Source organism: Labrus bergylta, chromosome 10 (genome assembly GCF_963930695.1).
Source record: "Labrus bergylta chromosome 10, fLabBer1.1, whole genome shotgun sequence".
NCBI classification, from domain to species: Eukaryota; Metazoa; Chordata; class Actinopteri; order Labriformes; family Labridae; genus Labrus; species Labrus bergylta.
The window spans coordinates 21,326,491-21,349,121 of record NC_089204.1 but is presented as its reverse complement, the minus strand read 5'-3'; the positions used below and the strand labels follow the sequence as shown (position 1 = coordinate 21,349,121).

Sequence of the window (22,631 nt, the reverse complement as noted above, 5' to 3'; positions counted from 1 at the left end):
CACTCATGGTGTTTTCAATGTCAAATAAACAGTCATTATTTTATTTACAACAACAGAAGAATTGTCCATTTATAAAGACACTTTAAATACATTGGATCTGACATCAAAAAAATGCATATACTGAGAATATCCATGGTGGTAGAACTTAGACACATCCAAAGGCTGCAACTGAAAATAAAAAAAACATTGAAATCTAGAGGGCGTGTGGTGTCATTCACAAGACACAGTCTGCGATAACGGCAATACAAATCCAGCATTTATGTCAATGTTCATGTGAGCAAAGAATCGATAACATGCACTGATGATATGAAGTGGCAAAAACAAACCAGACAGGTTTGTTTGCGTCTCTTTTTGAGAACCGTCAATACTTTTTCTTCCGAAAAACAGCGACACGTCTCCTCGCGTGTTGAAATTAAAAAGGATACAGCATTTCACCTTTCATACAGCAATGGTGTCACGAAAAATAACAGCGATTGCAGCGTCGATTAATCTGCAATACGTTCGGGAAATAAGACGTGTTCATAAAATGCTAGAGGGTATATCTTAAAATGATTAAAAGGTAAAACAAATAAAACAATGTTGAAAACAACTCAGTCAGTTTGGAGTTTGAAGAGGCCTGTGTGAGACAAACTGGACTCACTGTAAAAAAAAAAAAAAAAAAGAAACTTTGACAGTTAAGTACTGCATACTTTTCTTCTCTCATTTAGCTCATGTGGCAAAACAGTGCAAATCAACAGCTTTTACATTCCTTCAGCATTTCACAACAAAGCATCCGAGCATCCAAGCTAGCTCCAAGAAGGTGAGGTGATTTAATTTTGATCATTTGTATTAAAAAAAACCAACAGTATTTCTTTACTGTCAAAAAGTAACAGCTCTGCTCTGTCTTTTAAACACACAGGTGTGTTTGGTAGTATGGCTAATTTAACAAAAACGTTTAGTTAAATCATCGCTCAAGACTGAAAAATCCTCCTGGTTTCAGACTAAACGTGATATGTAGGTCCAAACTTGTAACTTTTATCAGCGCTGCATCGTTTACAACACAGTACATTCCTTTTAATTAATAATTAATTTTTATCATAACAAAGCTTTTTTTTTTTTTAGCACAGCATTAGACGACTTCACTTTTTCTTTTGAGAGCAGTGACTCATCAGCACTTCTCCCGTGAGGCAGTATCACCTTAAATGCAGCGAAAGACGATTTTTAATGACCAGCTTTTGTGAAATAATACTAATAATCGCTCAAATCATTTTGTTTTTGATAACTAGCTATTTAAGTGCACGACATTCAGGGGGGGCTTTGTATTTACTGCAAACCGAAGAAATCACAGGGGAGGGCCTAACTCCTGAAACATAAGGAACATATGAGGCACTGAGATCATTCATACTGTAGCCGGCTGTGCTAACACTTCTCCGTTAAGCATGATTGGCCTTCGATACCGACTGCAGACTTCTGAAAATTTGAACATGCTGGAAAAAGTGCATATTATCCACCCGACATTTCCCAACAAGCTGAGAAAAAAAATTGACGGAGTGTTGAACAGTGTGTAGGCACGTCATGCTCACTAACGGTGGAGTCAAAGCAGTGAAGGTATTTTCATGGAAATCAGTTAACGGTCGGAGGAATGACGCCGCTTCACCTGGAACAGTCTGTCTTAGTTTGATATGAGTCTGTTTTCTGACATGAGGCTATAAACCAGAGTTGTGCAGGTTTGGGATTGGGTAAAATTTGGACACTCGACTCTGGGTGGTGGGGTTAAGGCATTCGGACTCGCCGCTCATCTTGAAGAAGACCTCCTGCTCCTGAAGCTTCCGTGTGAACTCCTCCTCCAACGCCTGCAGGGGGCAGCAGACACAAAACATTGAAACTGTGCAGGCTCTTCATGCTGAACACAGGAAAGGGACGGTCTGTCAGAGAATACATGGATGTGTACCTTCTTTCTGGGTCTCAGCTTCTCTCTCCACTCCTTTATCTCCTGGCTGTGCTCCTCATCCAGCTCCTTCAGCTTCTGAGTCTCATGCTCGATGAGAAGGTGGCACTTCTCATTCTGTGAGGAAAGTTTGTTTACACAGTCAGAGCCTTCAGGACTAAATAATAACACAACCTGCTCTCTTATATAATCAACTTGCTTTATCTGTGCTGTATTTTGCTTTTATCCATTTCAATTCATCGAGATTTTTTGTTCTTATCTTATTCCATTTCTTCCCCCTCACCTTCGCACTTCACTGATTTAAGATAAATATTCAAAAACTCCTGCTATCAGAAAATTACTTAAACCTTATCGATCCCCTTCAACAGTGGATTAATGCGTATGAGTCGAGGGAAAATAAGAGAAATGAGCTGATAAATAATAATAATAATAATAATAATATAAACTTACTGAGTTTGTCGTTTGTAAACAACTTAAGTAGAAGGTTATGTACAGATGTTGTGTCCTCACCTGTAGCTGCTGCAGCTCCCTGATGTTTGAGTCACACTGCAGCTGCAGATCCCTCATCTGGTTCTCGTGTTTCTGGTGTTGATGGAGCCTCTCATTCTTCTGCCTCTTCTCCTCCTGAACAGCAAACTGGACAAAGAAATACAAAGACTTTAACAAAAATTCAAACACATGATCAAAACACCAACGTTGCTGAAAAGTTGCTGAGGTCTGAGATCCAAACATGCTGGGATCATTAAGAGTTCTGTTTTTATTGGGCAGATGTGAAGTGTGTCCTCATGTCAGAGTGACATAATGCTGCTAAATAAAGACCTCAGAGTTCTTTTAGCCACTTCGTCTTAAAAGTGAAGAGCAGAAAATGGTCAGCCGCAGCAGCAGGACTCTGCAGGTTCTGTACCTGCTTGATCTTCTCTCTCTCCATCTCTGGGGTGACGGATGCTGTGGCCGTGATGCGAAGGCTCTTCTTGAACATGGCCATGCGGGTCTTGGCCTCGCTGCGTTGAATCTTGGGCAGACGGACTCTCTCTTGAGTCTGTTTGTTTTTCATTTCCTCGATCAGCCGCTGGTTGTAGCGCTGCATCTGCTCCATCTCCTTTAAAAAACAAACACACACAGTTTTTTTCAGTCCAGCAGCGTGATTCAGAGAAGACCCCACATTCCTCTGAGTCCATGTCTCTCCTCGGCTCTTACTTTCTCGTGTCTCTTGAGCAGCTGGTGTCTCTGCAGGAAGTACTGGTCTTTGAGCTGCTGCTTCAGCAGCTGGTGCTTCTCCTGCAGGTGGCGCTCCTCCAACTCCCACATGGCTGCCTCTCGAGCTAAAAAAAAAACCACACGTGCACAATATTACACATACGTAAATAATCAAGCAACGTCACTTTCGTGTGAGTTGTCAAACATGTAGATGCATGTCAGGCTGTGATGAGTAGAGTGATGGAAACAAAGAAAGCAGGACAAGCCTTAACACGTCTCGTCAAACAGCACAACTGTATTCCCCTGTGTCAGCATGTCACACACAGAAATATCTCTGTGTTAATACTGACATACGCTCTCTTTACCAGCCAAGTTCAACTTAAGTGGAGAAAAAGCATATTTTTAAAAAAAACCTTCAGTTCTCTAATCGGCTCTGAACTGATACAGGAAACATGATTTAAGTCAATGTTGTTGTTTTTGTGTCAAATTTTAAGGTTACACATTCAATGCTTGGATTGATAAATGAAGTTTGCTGCTGTTGTCTGGAAATAATGACCAGAAGTGTCAGCCCATTTCTTACCAGCATGTGAACTGACAGAACAAATCAGCTGACCTGTTGTTTTTATTAAGATGTATTATTATTATTATTAGGGTTTTACCTTTATTTAGATTGGACATTACACAGATGAATATAGACACCAGTACAGAGAATGAATTTCACAGGATGCCTCTGAAGGTGGGGAGCAGTAATGAGAAGATGATCTCATCTGCCCTGTAGCTCTTCCTCCATCTCTCACCTCTCATCAGCTGCTGCTTATGGTTGAGGCAGTCTCTCTCTATAGTGGCGATCTCCAGTTTGTGCTGCTGGATGATTTTCTTCAGAGCTCCGTCCAGCTCCTGCTGCTGCTTCTGGAGGAACTCCTGCTCCTGAGGTGCCAGAGAGAGGAGGAGCAGTGAGCAGAGGAAGTCATGGGGGTTATGCAGACAAGAGGGACAGCTGAGAGGAGAGATAGAGAGAGAGAGAGAGACAGCACAATAACAGCAACAAAAAAAAAGTATAAAATCTGCCTGAATTTATATATTATCTCATCAAGCACTTCAAGTTCAGTACAACACAGAGCCATTTAAGCTGTCACATCATCAACTGGAGTCAGAGGGAGAGACACTCAGAAGTCATGGATGGCAACGATCCACAATGGAGGTGGAGAGAGAGAGAGAGAGAGAGAGAGAGAGAGAGAGAGAGAGAGAGAGAGAGAGAGAGAGAGAAATGTAAACAATTCAGTAAAGATTCAGATTCACAACTTTACGTGAGACAACATTGACATCAATGTTCACATTGTCTTGAGCCTGCATGGCCTCCATGATGCATGACTCACTAAGCAATGAGACACAATCGTCTATTTATTTAAATCCGATCTTCATATCAAAACGATGTAAATGTCTATCTGTTCTAAATGTCTAATAGTTAGCAGGTGGCTAATTATTGGTTAGGCGCTGCAATTATTTTATCTTGATTTGGTGCAATTGATCATGTTGACTTTATAAGTAGAAAACCATTCTAACATTGTGATCAGGCTGATGAAGTCTCTGGTTAAAATGTGATATTGTTTGCAAGTTTTGCACCAAACACGTGAATTTGACATTCATGCTGTAAGGCAGTCGTTCTAAATTTGGAGTTCGGACTGACAGCGACAAACATGCATCCAGACAGGCAACAACAACACCTCTGGAGAAGACTCTACGTGTTTACTCACAGACTCAATAAATACAGTCCTGAACAAAGTGTGTAAAACGGTATATAAAAATACACACATAAGATGTGGAACGTTTGTGGATGGATGAAGGGAAATACTGTGCAGGAGAAGGAAAGGAGAACCACTGCACAAACACAGTGATGACAACACTCCAAAAAAAAAACAAGGCAGCCCATGCTTACATGTGTGTGAGAAACTGAACCTTCACAAGCTAGCCTGTCGCTTTATATTGCTTCACATCTAAGTATGGGCCAGAGACGGAGAGAAACAGGGCGGGGGAGGGAGGGGGGGACTTACATCCTGCATCTGAGCGTTGAAGAGGGCACATGAGGACAACTGAAAAGACTGTATCATAACCTGGGCCACTGCCTGCGGAGGAGAGCACACACTTGCCCTGATCAGGGACAGACATCACACACAAGGCTGAGGATCTCTTTTACACACACACACACACACTCACACACACACACACACACACACACACACACACAGATTCTCTCCAAGTTTTACAAGGGATGACCCTTTCTACTTTGGGAATAATCTGTGAGTTTAAGGCGGCACAGCACAGCTCTGGATATATGTTAGGAGGAGGTCAGTTAATTCGTTATTAAAATCATCTCATGCTTGAAAGCGGCTCATAACTTCAGCACTTCAGTTCAATCCTTCTTGCAGAAGAGAAGGTTTGTTACTTTTCATGCTACTGGCGCTACGAGTGTTAATAATATAAGTTACCTTTCAAAGACGGGAAGGACTCGTGTCCCAAGACTCATTTCTAATTCATAAAAGATGCACAAGAAAACAAAGTCTGGAAAAGGTTTCAGAACAGGTTCCATCTCTGGAAAAAAAAAAAGTTACCTTAAAGGTCACATATTATGCAAAATAAACACAACTATGTTTTTCGAAAACTAATATGTGTCCCTAGTCTGTCTACAAACCCCCCAATTATGAGGAAAGCCCATCCTCGCTGTCTTTTGCCTGCTCCACTTTTCAAAAATATGTGTGCTCAAACAGGCCGTTTGGAGATTTTCCCTTTGTGACATCACATAGGGCAGTAACCCCTCCCCCAGGTTAGTGACACTCCCACAGCTAGGTGTTTGTTCTGCCCCCTGATTCTGCTTTCTCACCATAAACAACTGGACATGGTGCAAGTGCCCAAGCCACCCAAGTTCTTCCAGAAGGGCGTGGTCAGACACTGCTCACTTCATTTAAAGCTACAGACACAGAAACAGCCTGTTCTGAGCAGGGCTGAGATAGAGGGGTTTATAGACATGATCAAGTACAGGATCAGAGTGGATTTAGAACAACACACTTCACAGACATGTTTTGGGGAGCTCTGAGACTGAATTAAACTTTTTGAATAGTTAAAAAAAAATAATATGTCACCTTTAATGAGAAAAAACTCACTGTAAGTATTAAAGTACCTTATAGTAGCGTCATAAATTACAGGTGACATTACTGTTATTTTGTATTTGTGAAATCAGGAGCAAAGGGCAAGAATTGCATGTAGTTCACGTAGTCTTCCATGAGGTCAGTGGGTGGAGCGTGGGATGGGGAAGTGTCATGAAACTGGGAAGTATGTTATAGTATCACTTTGAATGGCTTCCTCTTTAAAAACGACTTGTCAGTTGTTTCAGTTGGTTTTTCTTTTCACACACTAAACTGCTATTCTACACTTTTTGCAGCAATGTTGGAGATTAATTCTGAGAATATAGAAATTTGTAGGCGAAGAGTGTAAATGTTGATACATGTTGGTGTTATGATGTCTCTGCCAAGGGAGGGGGGCCTGCAAAAAGTTGGGGAACCACTGGATTATGTCAACTTTACGAATGCTTTTTACAAGATGCAAGTCACACTTATTTTCACACTTATAAGAGTTATGATGAGTATTCTCTCAATTAACTAATTTTACTATCATAGAAGACTTAGAAAAAAATGCCAAATACCAACATTCAATACAGTTGAGACGAGAATTAATGTAATTTAACTTTGAAATGTATGTGCTCTTTATTTAAGCTGCTGTGCCAACAACAAATAATTATGAATCTTTCTGAACATAATGTTGAAATACACAGCAAATTTGGAGAGATGACCAACTCATAAACATTTTGTGTGCATGTGAATACCCATAAAAAAAGTATGGGCTTACAGGGCGAGAGTGAAAAGAAAGGAGTGAGAAAGAGTAATGTTACTCTTTGACAGAGTGAGAGATGGCAGGTGACGTTTACCTCTAAAGTCTTAAGGAGCATTAGGTCCTCCTTTATGCGTTTCATGAGCTCTTTTCTCATGTGTCTGGGGGACTGTCCAACCTCCAGTTGGGCCTACAGTGTGCGTGCAGAAACTGGTTGATGCTTTCATATTCTGAAAATCTAACAAAGCTGGCCAACATCAGGAGAAGACATGCACAGCCCACTTTGAGAGGAGAGACCCAGTATCAAGCCAACAACTGATCTGAAGTCAGCATGCACAATGCCCATCACCATATATTCGCTTGAACTAATCAGGAAGGTTTTTGGATTAGTCATTTTTGAGAACACATCACAACTGTAACTGCACAGGTCAGAGTCAAGTCATGATTTTGTCAGAAGAAAGATGTTCATGTACACTTGTACATGGGAGAAGATGTTAGTCCCAGAATCAGCTCCGGCTGTGTTACTTTGCATTGAATTAAGTCCCACAGCCAACAAGATGATTATTATCCTATAGCTACGAATAAAAAGAGTAACTGAGTTGGAATGACCTGGCTACCGATGAATTCTTTTAACAACCAATGCAAAGACAAAATGTTGTCTTTTTTGTATATTCATGAAATGGTTCTGGTTCTAAAAAAAAATATCCGGACTTGTCCTGAGAATTAATCCAAATGATCCTGTACCTTGGAAATGTAACTGTACCTGAGAAAAGCTCAAGATGGCCCCTACTTTCCTTTAAGAGTGACCTAACCACGACAGGCTGCAGCACAGTTTTAGGTTTCAGACATAAAACTCATAACGTTAATGATGCTGTGACAATGCACACGTTTGCTGGTTTCAGAAAGTGCTCTGATCGTCATGACAATGACTTTCCAACAGTCTGCAGGACGATTAGACAGAAACACACTTGTTTCCTGTTCTATCTATTCTCGTTTGTGTATTTGTTTATGGGTTGACTCCTTAGCGACTGTGTACTGTTAATTGGAAAGCAGCCTGGGGCAGTGTTTCATGATATAGAAAAACTAGAGGCATTCAAGGCGTACGGCGAGTGAATCCTTAAAAAACCTTGAACAAACATGTTTAATGGGATTCCATGTCAGTTACTCTGTATTCAGGCATCATCAACATTTCCCCAAATTAGCCAGACACCACTCGGAAAATCTTCAAATGTCAGCCATCCCATGACCAAAGCCACCTCACAGACTCACACAAGAAACATGGTTAATTAAATACACAATGACAGAACATTATGAACAAGGAATATTACATTACAAATTAGAAATAGTATAAACATTGATATCACAACAAAGCTTGTATTTTCTTAACAAAGAAATCGCGAAAAAGTTGAAACACAAAATGCTTCTTAGCCAACCAGCACAATAAATAATGACTTCAAGTGGCCCAGAGGGCAAATTACAAGCAGCACAACCAGCAGCAGAACACATGAACGCTCAGTGGATGCCAACCGGCCCTACTGCCATAAAAAGTAGCATGAAGCGAAACAGAAAGACTGAAAGCACAACAAACTCTCGCAGGAATGCATTTAAAGCTGTTAAGCAGAGAAAGACCAAACATATTTATAAAAAAGGCCCAGCGCACCATCATGATAAGGTATTATACTTATCCTGAGACTGAACCTTTATTAAAGAGTTCTCTTAAAACAACAAATAGACTCTGTAGCAAAGTGTTGCTAAGGGGGCATCCAGAAGCCTCAGGGCAGATGAATAATGGATACAACAACATGGAGCTAGCAGCATCTATGAGAGATTGAACAGTGTGTATGTGGCTATCATGTGCACACATACAGCACCAAGCAGAGAACACCCCCTCCCACAGGATTATTATGAATACATGACAGCCAAGTATGCCACCAGTTAAGTTGTTGAACACGTGCACCATTAAACAGCTCATATCTATGACATGCAAGGAGGTACGACCCAAACTCAGAGCGAATCAGCCCACTATAAGCACTACCCTGCAGAAACAGTCATGCAAGCTTGTACCTCTTTCTTCCGGTTCTTCAGCATGTTTTGGAATTTGGAGAGCTCCTTGTCTTGATCCGCTTTAATGCGTTTGGCCTCGTCTCTGAGCCGGCTGGTGTGATCCTGCTCCAGCCGCTCGATGGTCTGCTTCTGCTTCTTCTCAAGGTTCTCCACCTCTTGGTCATATTGACGCTTCTTAGCCTGCACAGATAGAATGAACAGATAATGCCTTCAGCCTTACAAGAGTCGGACCAGTGTTTATGTGTGATTCGGTACATTTAGGTTAATCCAGATTAACGTGCAAAAAGTTGATTTTGTTCTTCATTGTTTAGGAGAGAGAAAAAAATAGGTTGTGTCATTATAAACTGAGTGTAGGACAGTTAGACACACTCATGATAATGTGATAGAGACACACAGGTGTCTCACTTCCTGCTTCATGTGAGCCTCTACGTCAGATTGAGATCAGTTTTGAGTTGAAATGTTTGGTTTCCTATGAATTGGCCCCCAAAAACAAAAAAACCAAAACATCACACCACTGCGGTTACTGACTCACAGTCGTTTCCTGTTCGAAGCGCCGGTAGAGCTGCTCTCTCTGCTGCTGCAGCTTGTTGCTCAGCTGCTGCTGGGCCCTCTGCTCCTCCTTCTGCAGGAGGCGCAGCTCTCTCAACTCCTGCCGCCTGAGGAAACCACACACCAACACACAGTCAGGGTGTCGCCATATTTGAACTATGCAATATAAGAGTAATTACAATATCTAATGGATGCATGTTAACTCTGTGCATAACTACCACAGGGACATGAACCCAAGAAGACAATAATGACTTATCCAAACATTCCGAGCAGGACGTCTTGTGTCTTTAAAAGGCAACATGGGAGATGACAGTAACATAAAGCAGCATGCATCACGTGAGATAACCCATCTGGCATTTGCAAAAAAGCTGTGGACCTTGTGAAGTGAATGAGAACTATTTGAGGCCGGCATGTTAAATAGGCCATGAGACATATTTAGGACAGACAGTATAATAAGCAGATTAGAGGCAGATGTACCTTAGGAACCTCATCTCTTCGCTCTTGGTGTCGTTATCCGTCACTATCTTTGATGTCGTCACACTGACCTCCACACCATCCACCATGAACTTACGTGTCTTCTTCAGCGTCTTTTTCTGACGTTTTGACTCCTACGAGGGGAAACAGGAATAAATTGGGAGCATAAACTTCGGAAATAATGTTGATAAATTGACAGTTGGAGGGGAGGCACATGTTATGTTACCTGCATAGACACGGAGCCTTCCTTGCTCTTGGACAGGAAGCTAGAGATGGACAGATTGAGGTCGAGGCTGCTGCTGTCAGCTGCGGAGCTGCTCCCAGAGTCCGAGTCCTTCTCTACATCCGACTTAATCACAGCTGGGCTTCCGGGCTCCATCTTGCACTCTGAGTCCGTTTCGCTCTCCTGGACAGAGACGGCATCTTGGGAAGTATTCTCATCGGCAGGAGTGGCTTTCTCCTCGCCTTCCTTCATGTTGACGTCTTTACATGGGACCACTTGTTCTGAATCCTCTGAGGTGTCTTTGGCAACGTCGCTGACTCCATTTGTCAATTCAGTTGGGGTCTGTTCCTCTGGTTTATTCTCCTCACAGGGGTGATTGTCTTGGTCAGGCTGCTTTTCACCCTCAGGAGCCTCATCCTCAGGTTTTTCCTCTGGCTGACTCTCCGTGGCCTCCTTCTCTAACAGAACTTCAGCAGGGGTGTCATCCACACTTGACTTTGTGTCTGTCTCTCCATTAATGTTTATGTCTATTACATTTGGTCCTATATTCTCTGTGTCTGTATTTACATCTGGGCCATTAGCTGTGTCTTCTATTCTGTCGTCTGACACTTTTTTCGGAGGGATCTCCTTCTCTGGTTCTCTGCTTTCTTTTTCTGGCGGTTCAACTTCTCCTGATATGGATTCTGGTTCCTCTTGTTTATCTTCAGCCTGCTCTTGAGATTCTTTGAAATCGTCTGTACCTTCTGCTTTTTCTTTCTCTTCTCTGTCTTCCCTCCCCTTCTCCTCTCCTTTTTCCTCTATTATTTGGGAAGGTTCATTTTCTGGTTTCTCTTCTGGTATCTCCTTCTGTTCTTCCTCTGTTTCTTGACCATCTGGGATAAGTTCCTGGGTTGTTTTGCCATTTTCCTCGGGCAGTGATGCCGCAGGCTCAGCAGGAATCTCTTCATTTTTACCGTCTTCTGGTTTAGGCTCGGTGGGAGCTTGTGAGATCAAGTCCATTATAGGCTCTGCTGGCCCAGATACCAGGTCTGCATTATCAGCATTAGACACCTCATTGAGTTTCTCCTCTTTAGGCTTATCCACCTCACTTGTTCCAAGTATTTCATCAGAGAGCTTATCATTGGTCTGGTCCTCAGCAGGCACTGTCTCTGTCTTTTCTTTAACAGATTCCAGCGTGGAGGGAGTCGGTGGGACTTTGTCATCCTCTGAGCTGGCCACGCTGGCATCTGAGGGCGCTCTCTTGTGCCCTGGAGCCGCCTGAGCCAAACAATACGACAACAATGAGTGAAAGAAAAAGGCACAGAATGTTGCCCATGCTCTTTAATATACATACTTCAACACAGCTACATACCAGAGGTGTTTCAGCCTCTTCCTCCTCCTCCTCCTCTTTGCTATCCTCGAGCTCCTCTGTGACTTCAGCTTTGGCCTCTGCGATGAGCTCTCTGAGAGGTTTGCAGTCTGTAACACTGGTGACAAAAGGATGCTGCATACACAGAAAGGGATACGAGACTTATACTTATACGGTTACTTTGAGATACCAGCAGGTCATACATGTGAGTAGGGCAGCTCACCTGCAAAAGCTGCACAGGGCTCCACCTATGGTCCACATTCTTATCAAGTGATTTCCGCAGAAAGTCGCTGAATTCCGGGGACCTTTCAAGAAAACGTGAAACAAAACCAGTCAATACTCTGTTATTGCGCCTGTGTCTTTAATGGAATACAATTAATACCATTCATTCCCTTGTGACCATTCAGTTAAGCATCAACAATTCACCAAACCGTCAAACATCAACAGTCAACATATCCTTATCAACAATCTGTAAACACTCCAGCACCACCCTTTCTTGTCACACCACCAGAGCAAACGTCTCACCAGCGGGAGGGATGCATGAGTGTGGGCGGCTCGGACTTGGCTATTTTCAGGAGCACCCTCATGGGGTTCATCTCGTGGTTGGGCGGCTCAACCTGTGCCAGCTCTATCAGGGTTACCCCGAGGGACCAGATGTCGGCCTTGTAGTCGTACGGACGGTCCTTGGAGGTTTCGCACATCACCACCTCTGGGGCCATCCTGAAAAAATTAGAAGTCGGTGGGTTTGAAAATTAGCATTCAGCTCATTCATGTTGTTTGATCGTTCTGATTCCTTAATGTAAGTTCTATTTACTGTTCATGAGAAAAGGGAAACATATTAGTATCTGTAATCTTTTAAGTCTGGGATTTGGAAGTTAGGAAGCTTTTCAGTCTTATACGTTAAGAGTGCAGTCGTTTTTTTTTTGGTTATCCCACATTTCATGCCAGCTCTTGAGTTGCAGTATGGAAGAATCATCACCCTTAGTTGTGGGACACGCTAGGACAATTATCAAGATGGAACGGGGTGAATGCCCTCTTGTATGCAGGATGCGTGACTCACCAATACGGAGTGCCGATGAAAGAGTCCCTTCTCTGTAACGTCTTGGTATTTTTAGCAGACACCCCAAAGTCAGCTGAAAGAAGAAAGGAATGATGATTCTTTTCATCAGTGAATAAAGCTACACTGTTAAATGAGACCCTCTATGGAAGACAGTGATTCGACTTGGACAGAAGCTATATAATAGCATACATTACGTTACTACTACAGTTGCAAGATTCTCTAATGAGTTAACCTGCTTTAAATGTGAACCCATGAAGTCTTCAGGGAAAGTCTCCCATCTTCCTTTTACAAATCTCTGTAGGGTCACTTTTATCGGTTCTGTTACCTGTGCAATCTGCTGCTCTTCTCGCATCCCTTATAGTATGTGCACATAAGAGGGAAAGAGAGATCTATCATTAAGTCCCTGGTGACAGCTTGATGATTGTATGCCAGGCTTTGTCATGACCCTCTGCCTACAGAATGTGAATCATCAGGGAGCCAGCAGCTATGGGTACTACCGCAGCAAAACAGTCACTTCTTCTTTGCTGGAATATTACGTAACCAATTCTACATATCAGCCACTCCAGTACACAAGTGGTGTTCAACAAATTCAGATTTACAGTTTACAGATTCTACAGTTTTTACATGATGCCAGATGAAAGAGTGAGTGCTATCACATGTAAAATCTGCTGTACTCCCTCAAGTCACATAGCGCAGTTGGCTGCCAAATCACTGATGGCTAAAGGATCCACAATTGACTGTGCTAATTAGCTTTTTAGGCCGATTAGTGTTGGCCCTGCAGGGAGGTATAGAGTGGCCACCAAGGACAACCATCTGAGAGAGACACAGCTATGAATCAGCTGTTGTTTTGTCAAGTCTTCCTGGCCAAAGAAGCTGAATAATCCTTCTCATTGAGTGAAATATTACAAAATGCAGCAGAAAATGATGACAGATTTTTTCTTCACCTAGTTTCACTTCTCCATCCAAGGAGAGGAGAATGTTTCCGGCCTTCAAGTCTCGGTGGATGACCTTGTTCTCGTGGAGGTAACACAAAGCCTCCAAGGTCTGCCTACAAACCACACGGATCTGGGGCTCTGTCAGGGGTCTCTCCAGTTCTGTGGATAACATACAGAGATAGAATTCATAAGAAATATTTTTTTTCTCCAGGTAACATGTTGTTGTTTTAGTTTTAGTGAAGCACTTTGATACACACAGACTGGTCCATGTGGATATAATAACACCAAATATGATGGCCTGTTGGTAACCATTAGCAACTAGAGAACCAAACTCCACCTTGAAACTAGCCAGCATGTATGACTGGGCAAACATGGGGGGAAAATGTTCTAGTTGAGTCAGACCACAGAGCCAAATTGATCAACATCCAACAGTAAAGGGAAGAGATTGGTGTTGTCTTTGTCAGTGTGATTCGCACATAAGAAAAAGTGTTGAGGTGTTTTTACATGCTTCAAAACAAGAGAGAGAAACAGCAAAAAGTGGACAAACCACTCCTTGAAAACTGAGCTTCAATAATTACACAGTTGGAGTGGCCTCTTTAACTGGCGAGAGGGAAAAAAATCCCACAGAGAGGCTTCTGGATGGAATAAAAAGAGCTGGCACCGGAGGATGGAGCAAAGAAAAAGCTTCAGGACTCTTTTTTTAGGTTTCCTTCAGTGAAAGAGGGACTTACCCAGCATGATGGCATCCACTGCACCGCCTGCACAAAACTCTATGAGGATCTGTAACAGTGACAAAAAAAAAGGTGAACTATAAGTTATGTGTGGCACTAGTTTAACTCCCTAACAGCTCCATACACTGCATACTATTTGCTTCATGGAGGAACTTGTGTTATTCATGGTAGGTGAACAAACCTGACCTTTTATAGGCGAGACAGCAGAACCTCTACGTTATTGATCACACCATGGAGACAGTCAAAGAAACCTATCGATCAGACATGAATCAGCTACACTAAGCTTCTTTTAAGGACACGTCTTTTCTTTTCAGGTCATATCTTTACATGTCAATTAATCAAAAGATTCCTCCTGCACCTGTAAAAGAGGTTGCAATTATTGGTCATGTTGGAGATTTTTTATTTATTTTTTAGACTTCTAGTGTGTCCACATGTGACACACATCCGGAATATTTCATCATATATTCTGGTGAAAAAACAACTTCCTCATTTGGGTGAGCATTACAGAATACTTGTAAGCCTTGAGCTAACACTTGTACTTCACAGAAAGTGTCACTTATTATCTTATTAACCTTAAGAGCTTAAATTTACTTTTACTTGTCAGTCACAGTGTAAAAGTCAAAATACTGGTGTAATAAATTAAATCCACAGTACACGTTTAGATTTGTGTGAGATGAAGCAATGCTTCTGACAGGCTAAAGTTAAACTTATAAAAGAGAACTATGGATTCAGGGATTCACAGAGCACATCACTGTGAAGCCCAAGCTGCAGTGCATTAAATAAACTTAGCACTATAACATAAATACAGTTACCGGTAATGAGATATAAAAACTGATCAGACCTCAGTCTCAATAGCTGATGTAATGCACCTGACCACCACTTCATCTATAATGGCTCTTCCAGTAAGCTGTTAGCTCACAGTATCACATGATAGACAAAAATCAATCAAAGCGACAACCGAGCACCACCCACTATTCAAACAAAGACGAGAAACCAAGCGGTAGTTCCTGTTCTTCATAATAATTAACAGTGCCGTGGGAATCTCGCCTCTTAGGAACATGCTCATGATTCTCACAGGTGTAAAGTACACACAATTAAAAGAGTAATCTCAGGTTAAAATGAGCATCCATCAATCTTTTTAGCATAACCCCTTCTTTGATTTATAAGAAAAAAGGAATATTATTGTTAAACATTAACTTAACAGCATACACATGCAAAGCAGAGGAAGTTGCATGTCCGTCATGCTGCTTTGATGTGGGGGGGGGGGGGGCGCAACCTGTATGCAGCTCTGAATTATTCACAAGCACTTTCTCTAGCCACCAATACCACTCCATTATCATCCCATAGATGATGTGGCCAGTCCACAAGGGACAGTCACATGACACCGCCTGCCTGGACTTAATAGCTGTGGGGGCCTCTTACAGCACACAGAACGAGACCTACTGACCACGTATGAAGAGTGCACTGTGACTCATTGCTCTGGAAAGAAGCAGGCACAAAGGTCTTCAAAGAATGGGCTAAGAGGATTTGAATATTCTGTCACTAATCAAAAGCACTTGTGATGATTCTTTGGAGTGGAAGAGTAAGGTCAAAGTGGTCATCGTTTCTAGATGATGACCTGTGGCTGCTGAAAGGTAAGGCAATCCTGCAGCTGAGCATGTTTTGCAACAATGTTATGAAGCTTGGCCGTTATGACTCCCACACTTGCTGCCCTAGTGTGTGATTTTACGCAGTGTCACCCCATCAAAGGAGGACTGATATGTAAACAAACAACGCAAGCTTCACATACACAAACAACGCTGTTTGGTCCCGTGTGCTCCATAGTTTTCGCTGACTCTGTTTCGCCTATGTTACTCCTCTGTTAGTACCCCCTCTGAACAGCTTCCACCCAAGGTTCAACCGTCGTACCTTCCCCACAGGACAGCAAGGTGCTTTAGTCCCACCTTGAACAGGCTGTGTGAAAGGGGCTTCTGACAATGAGTTATACTCTTCTTATGTTATAACCAGGGAATAAATGCCCTGATTTTATCCTTTCATAATATGATATCAGAATCCTTTGAGACACAGAGAAACAAACAGTGGCTTGAAATGAATTTGTGTGTCTCTGTGCATGACTGGTTCACCGCCTCTGTGTCTCCTTGGCTTCAAATCAAAAGCAAACAAACCTAGCTGACTTACCCAAAGTTTGCCTTCAAAATAAAAGGCATCCAGCAGTTTGACGATGTGAGGGTGGTCGCAGGAGGCCAGAATGTCAATCTCCACCATGTAGTCCTCCAATTCATCCTCAGTCTTTGTGTCAATAACCTTGGCAGCAGCGAGGGTCCCATTCTGCTTGTTCTGAGCCTGAAATGCAACACTGACGTCAACACTTGAACTGACCAAATTCTCACAATACACAAAATACAAATAAAGAAAGAGAACAATGAATCCATTGAGCATGCTGTTCAATACATTTTGGATATTGCTGCTGGCTGGACTACAGAACAATAAGCTTTCTGCGGAACAGCTCTTTGGGAAGATCATCCATCAACATTAACAATTTCAATTAAGACAAAAGACGTTTGAATCTAAAGCAGAAAGGCCCGGAGCACTTTATGGCTATTAAAGCAATCTTTATAAACATATTTCATAAAGACCTTTCTAATGATAACACTTTTTTCTATTGGAAAGGAAACTTACTAAGCCGCCCTACAGCAACCATATTAAGTCATAAATGTTTCCAATATTTCCCATCACCTTCATCTGATCTTGAAAAACTAGCTCACCACCTCCTCTTCCTTGTCTCCCCTATCCTCATTCTTTCATTTCACGTTGATACACTAAATACACTTGAATGTGATCCAGTGGATGTGATATAAAGGTTTTACCAAATTAAATGATGATTTAAAAGGTTTATGATGAGTATAATGACTACTTCTCTCCTACATAGTGACCAGAGATTGTATATAAGAAGTGAACATAGCCACCCTGTCGTCAGAAAATAGCTTGTAGAATATGTTATAAAGCCTTGACTTTGGCATTTTTGCCCTAACTACATTTTTTTAGACAGAAGTTAAAATATTTGGATGAGAGAGTCAATGTCTGTTTCTCCATCTCTATCCTGGCTGACAGGTCTATGAAGTCTCTACTTGTCAATCACAAGTAGCCACGCCCCTACGCTTTATGCTTAGGGGCGTTTCATGAATTTGGAACCAAGAGGCCAGATTCAATCTCTCATACACAATATACAATCTTTACACATGCCCCAAAACCTTCACTCCAGGTTTGGCTACTGTTCAGCCAAGACTAATAAAAAAAATGACCAAACATTAGGGCGAACCAAGTAGCCAAAAAGTTATTTAAAGGCCGTCTCTGGACTTCATGTTTATGGATACAGACACAATCTCAGGGAGTTAAGGAAAAAGAACAGGGAGGGAGTGTTAAGAGGACCAACCGCTGAAGAGTGTGTCACACCCTATATTTACACAGTGCCGACCTGACACACTGTCTCTGTCTTTCCCTTTGTACTGTCTGACGACTGTCTACAAATCACTGATAGATATACAGACTCAGTATCTGCTTCATGATGGAAAGAGAGAGCAGCAATTATTTGTCTTCTATTCAATATTCAAGTGGAGTCTGTGGCCTTCAGTCATTTCGTACATGACATTTTACAATTCTGGCTTGTTTTGAGGGATTAAATGAGAGCTGTGGATGTCATATTGACAAATCTTATGAGCCTACATACTGTAAGATTGATCTTTAGAGACGGGTGAATAATTTCTGAATGTCAGTAGATTGCAATACAGATAAATCTCACACGACTTTGTAGTGCTTTGGGCACACTGGTTTGTTAAGGACTGACTTTTTGTCTCTGAAATTAATTTAAATGACACATCTGCCAATCTAACTTAGTGAACTGACAGGGTGTGCGACTAGAATTATGTATGCAGTGATTGTTAGGTCCAAACAATGTGACACACCTCTTCACTAATAAAGAGCAACAAAACCGCCTGTTGATGTTTCTGTGAGTGCAGGACTCTTTAACAGCTGAATCACACTTCGATGGCAGTCTATTCTCACCCCACCCAAATGAGGCAGGCTTCATCAAGCGCCTGTGAAAAAGCTGATGTAATATCTACTGTGTTGACAGTAATGTGACCTGATGGAGGCAGGCTCATCCCCCCGCATATTAGGCTTAGTTTCAGTCTGAAAGGCCATAAAAGTCACCCGGCTTTCATCACGGTTAGTTATTCAGCTAACGAGACTTGGAAAGTGGCAAATTCAGATTTCTGCGCCATTAGCTGCATTATTATTTGATCACAGCAGTTCCAGGAAGAGAAAAAACGTAAGTCACACAGAGAGAAAGAGAGAAAAGCTGCTATAAAAAGTCATGAACTGGTGGAGAGATAGAGCTTATTGTTGAACTGCTTTCTGTTAAAGGACTTGACAACCCCACCTTTCCTTTTGCATACCAGTCTGTATTTCATTTGCATTACAAACCTTAATGGTTGAACTGGTTAAAATGAATGAAAAGAATATACCATTAACCGCCACTGAAAAAAACATGAATAGGTACATGACAGAGCTTATTTTTTTAAGTTCCTCACCTAATCACAACACACACAGACACACACACACACACACACACGCGCACTGGAGTAATGGTTCAGATAGCAGAGATTGCAGGTGGTGGGCATGAAACCATTGATTCTTTGCTATATAATGTAATCTAACACAGCAAACAACAGCTTTAGAAACAGGGTCACAAAAGGAGGAAACGCCCCCCCCCTCCATCACAATTTCCATATAACATCCAAACGCACGGTTTCAGGGGTTATTTCAATACATTTGCATTAAACTATGTTGTCGTTGCAGTTTTGTGTCCAGTTTCATGCAAAACAAGAGAAGAAAACAAAACAAAAAGCAGTACCCTGAAGGAGCAAACTGTTAAACAGTGAGAAAAAAACATTTGCATGAATTTACATACAGATTGGGAGTGACTAATTTAACCTTAAGAGGCATCTGCTCATTTGATTTTTTTTTTTTTTTTTTTTTAACTGTGTTTCCTCTTGAGACCATCAACTTTGGCATCTGAGAGGCCATGTTTACTCTGTGGAAGAGACCCTTCCCTCCAAGAGTTTGACAGTTCAATGACACAGCAAACTCACATGTATATCCTTACAATGTAACACCAGAACCGACTTCAACATATACCAGAGATCAAATATTATTATGGACATATTTCTGGTTTTCATGATTTCATGGCAGATTTTGTCATGTTTTCTTCATGTTTCCAATTAATTGATATGTAAAAATTGACCTGAGGGCCTCGTTGAGGGTTGTGGCCCCCGGGCCGCCAGTTGCCCACCCCTGCCCTAGACGCACTTAACAGGTGAGTGAAGCTGTTATTAAACACACAGCCTTAGGTCACGTTTCTTTACATATCCTCACACGATCAAGGCAGTTCAAGTATGTTATAGGAAACAGTGTTATTGGTTTACAGCATGCAATTAAGGGCCTCTGCTATCACTGCTGTCATTTCACATCCTATGTCCTACATGCAAGATGGCACAATGGAGGCGAGTGTCTTTTAAGATAATAGGTTAGAAAAAAAAACCCTAAAGGAGGGTGTGAAAATACATTACCTTGAACACTTTCCCAAACGCCCCGTCTCCAAGTTCCCCAATGATGTCCCAGATTTCCTCTGGGTTCACGTCTCTGTGTACATGTTCATACTGCTTCTTCTTCTTGTCAGGGCCCAGTTTGAATATCTTCCGAAAATTGAAGAAAGACATCTTCTCGGACGGGAACAGAGCTGTGTTGATGCGGTCTCCTTGTTATATTATAACGGTGTCCCCCCACCACACCACCACCACCAACCTCTCCCCTGACGCTGAGCTCAAATGGCTATCGAAATAACAGCATGTAGGCGTTAAATTGGGGCAGACAAGCTGCTGCTGTAGCCATTCAGCTATGATAATGTCAATTATAACTTCCCTCGACGGTAGTTTTTCATAGTCATGTCACAGCTAGCGGTGTTTCACAGGACGCGATGCAGCGAGGAGTTCGCCGTGTTGCCGGAGCTGCTGCCGTTTCCGTTTTTTTTAAATCTATTTAACAAAAAAAACAGACGCTGACAACAAATATCATCACACTGGATACGACATTTTCATCATTTAACGATAGCGGAGTTAAAATGGAGAGTCAAAAAGATCCCATGCTTCGGTTGGATGACCACACAAAACAAGAAGTTAGCGGACTGGCGTCAAGTTGTCTGACGTGGTGTTTGTGTTTCCGTTACAAACCTTCAAAATAAAAGCAGATACAACGTGTGACGTTACGGTGTTTTTTTTATTTATTTATTTATTTTTAGTTAAAACAAGTAAATATGAACAGAAACAACATTATACTGCATGGAAAGGCTAATATATATATAAATGCATTTGGTTGTTATGTTATTTTTTGGTGAGAGCACTGAGAAAGAGAAAGCTGGCATTGAAATCTGAGTAAATGCTTTAGCCTATGTATTTTTACACAACTCAAAACGTTGTTAACATTTTCCATGGAAAGAAAAAATGTCTGCATTATATCTATATTGTAAAAAAAAAAAAAAAAAAATTATAATACATCCCCTTCTGTGCGTTTGCAGTTTAAGACAAAATGTAGATATTTCCGGTATCAGTTGTTCCCGCGCTGGTTAACTTGACGCGGGTGGTTAGCTGTATCTGTTTCCTGAATCTCCTCGACAGGACGTGCTCAGCGGCTCAGCTCCTTGGCTCTTCTACGCATGCTTCTTCTGTTCCTGTCGTCATGATGAAGAAAAAAAACAGTAGAAGTACTTCTACAGTTTAACTCCCCTCAGGCCCTCAATATGTTACAGGGGGGGGTCACATGATGAGGGGCAATTGATCAGTTCAGCTAAATAAGTGTTATGAAAACATCCGCAGTCTGGGACTGTTGAGAAGTCGACTGTTTTACCAGAAAATGCCTTAGGTCAGTCAGGCTAAATTTAGGCTACCTATTTAATAATTCACAAAATAGTTTGTCTGTAAGTCGCCATATTGGCCTACATAAATACTCTGTTATATTAAAGGATATCTTGTAAAAATGTGCAAGTAGCCTTCATTTTACATCACAGGGCTGCAGCAACATTGTAGTCTATCAAGAGAAAAGGTAGAGTAGGTAATTGTGTAGAATTCCCCTTTCGGTGTTGTTCCCTGTTGAATTGTTTTACAGTTTAGTTGTAGCCTGTCAGTAAGATGCACTTTAGTATTGTGGCTGGTCCAGTAAAGACATTTAAACCATGGCTACTCTGTGACTACAGTATAGGTTATTCCATAAAAATACATAGGCTTAACCAGAAATAGGCTACTCTAAACTACAGCTATTGTGGCTCATAGTTATACAAGGAGCACTGTATAATCAGAGAGGCCTACATTTTTATGAATGCCTGTCAGAAATGTGGGTTATAGTCGTCTTAATGTGCAGCCTCTTTCAGTATTTGCTTCCCCCATAATAATAATAATAATAATAATAATAAATGCAAACATTATATTTAGCACTTGTCCTCATTAATTCATTACTATGCTGTGTAGCGCCCTCTTGTGGATAACCTTCTTCTTGTTGTTGTTCTCTCGCTTCATGCCTCCTCCACTAGGTGGGAGCAAAGTCATTTGTCATTTGCTGAGTTTAAGGTCAGTCGGAAATCCTAACTTCTAAAATAAGGGCCAGGTGGACAGTGCAAACATTTTACGCATTTTTTTCAGATAGGCCTACACAAATAGAGAATGTGAATTTGCTTCTTTACGCATTTATGCAGTTTTCTGGAAGTTAGACACAGGCCAACACAGCATGCATCCAGAGGGCTATTTCAACTTGATAAACATAAAGAACAAGGTCAGTGCTGACCATAAAACATCCTTGCTTCTTAAATGATAACGAATTTCTGCTATCGCGAACAGGCCTATTCACTTTTAAAGATACATTCCTCAAGGTTTTTGTTAGGTTAGACTTGGTTTTGCATTATTAATAACGGGAAATAGGAGTATAGGTCAGCCTATTTTCATTTTCCATCCACTCTTTTGTCAAGGCAATGTGCATTTAATTACAACGATTAGACGGGTTTCCCACCACAAACAATTGAATGAATTGAAGTTTGCTTCAATGTTGCACACAAGAAATAAGAAACGGTCTCACTTCCAGACTTCTGGGTGAGTCCACTCCAGTCTGCTGAAATGGGACCGCCCCTTAAATTTGCAT

The 22,631-nt window shown here is 41.6% G+C and overlaps 1 protein-coding gene across 4 annotated transcripts; it reads right to left on the bottom strand.

Moving 5' to 3' along the window:
* Nucleotides 1-20: 20 nt before the first annotated feature.
* slka (STE20-like kinase a) lies at nucleotides 21-20,643 on the bottom strand. Of its 4 annotated transcripts, XM_065959292.1 has the most exons (20): nucleotides 20,018-20,643; nucleotides 16,569-16,733; nucleotides 14,391-14,439; nucleotides 13,669-13,818; nucleotides 12,725-12,797; nucleotides 12,190-12,384; nucleotides 11,888-11,969; nucleotides 11,668-11,799; nucleotides 10,320-11,573; nucleotides 10,097-10,227; nucleotides 9,603-9,726; nucleotides 9,071-9,250; nucleotides 7,104-7,196; nucleotides 5,176-5,247; nucleotides 3,922-4,051; nucleotides 3,125-3,249; nucleotides 2,832-3,026; nucleotides 2,438-2,563; nucleotides 1,931-2,044; nucleotides 21-1,832 (listed from the first exon to the last, which is right to left on the bottom strand). In XM_065959292.1, exons 1-20 carry the CDS (start codon nucleotides 20,165-20,167, stop codon nucleotides 1,686-1,688), a joined length of 3,687 nt encoding a protein of 1,228 aa, XP_065815364.1. In that variant the 5' UTR covers nucleotides 20,168-20,643; the 3' UTR covers nucleotides 21-1,685. The 4 variants fall into 4 exon arrangements, with proteins under 4 accessions (XP_065815364.1, XP_029132663.2, XP_020486550.2 ...); XM_029276830.2 differs by lacking the exon at nucleotides 5,176-5,247 and having other exon boundaries at nucleotides 20,018-20,642; XM_020630894.3 differs by lacking the exon at nucleotides 7,104-7,196 and having other exon boundaries at nucleotides 20,018-20,642.
* Between the last annotated feature and the right edge of the window lie 1,988 nt (nucleotides 20,644-22,631).

What these genes read in the sequence shown, in the direction of transcription:
- slka (XM_065959292.1), bottom strand. Translation starts at nt 20,167, where the DNA reads ATGTCTTTCTTCAATTTTCGGAAGATATTCAAACTGGGCCCTGACAAG. An exon ending in AAGGCTCCGTGTCTATGCAG is followed by an intron (nt 10,228 to 10,319) that starts GTAACATAACAT and finishes TTCCCCTCGTAG; the next exon opens with GAGTCAAAACGTCAGAAAAA. An exon ending in GCTTCGAACAGGAAACGACT is followed by an intron (nt 9,251 to 9,602) that starts GTGAGTCAGTAA and finishes CTATCTGTGCAG; the next exon opens with GCTAAGAAGCGTCAATATGA.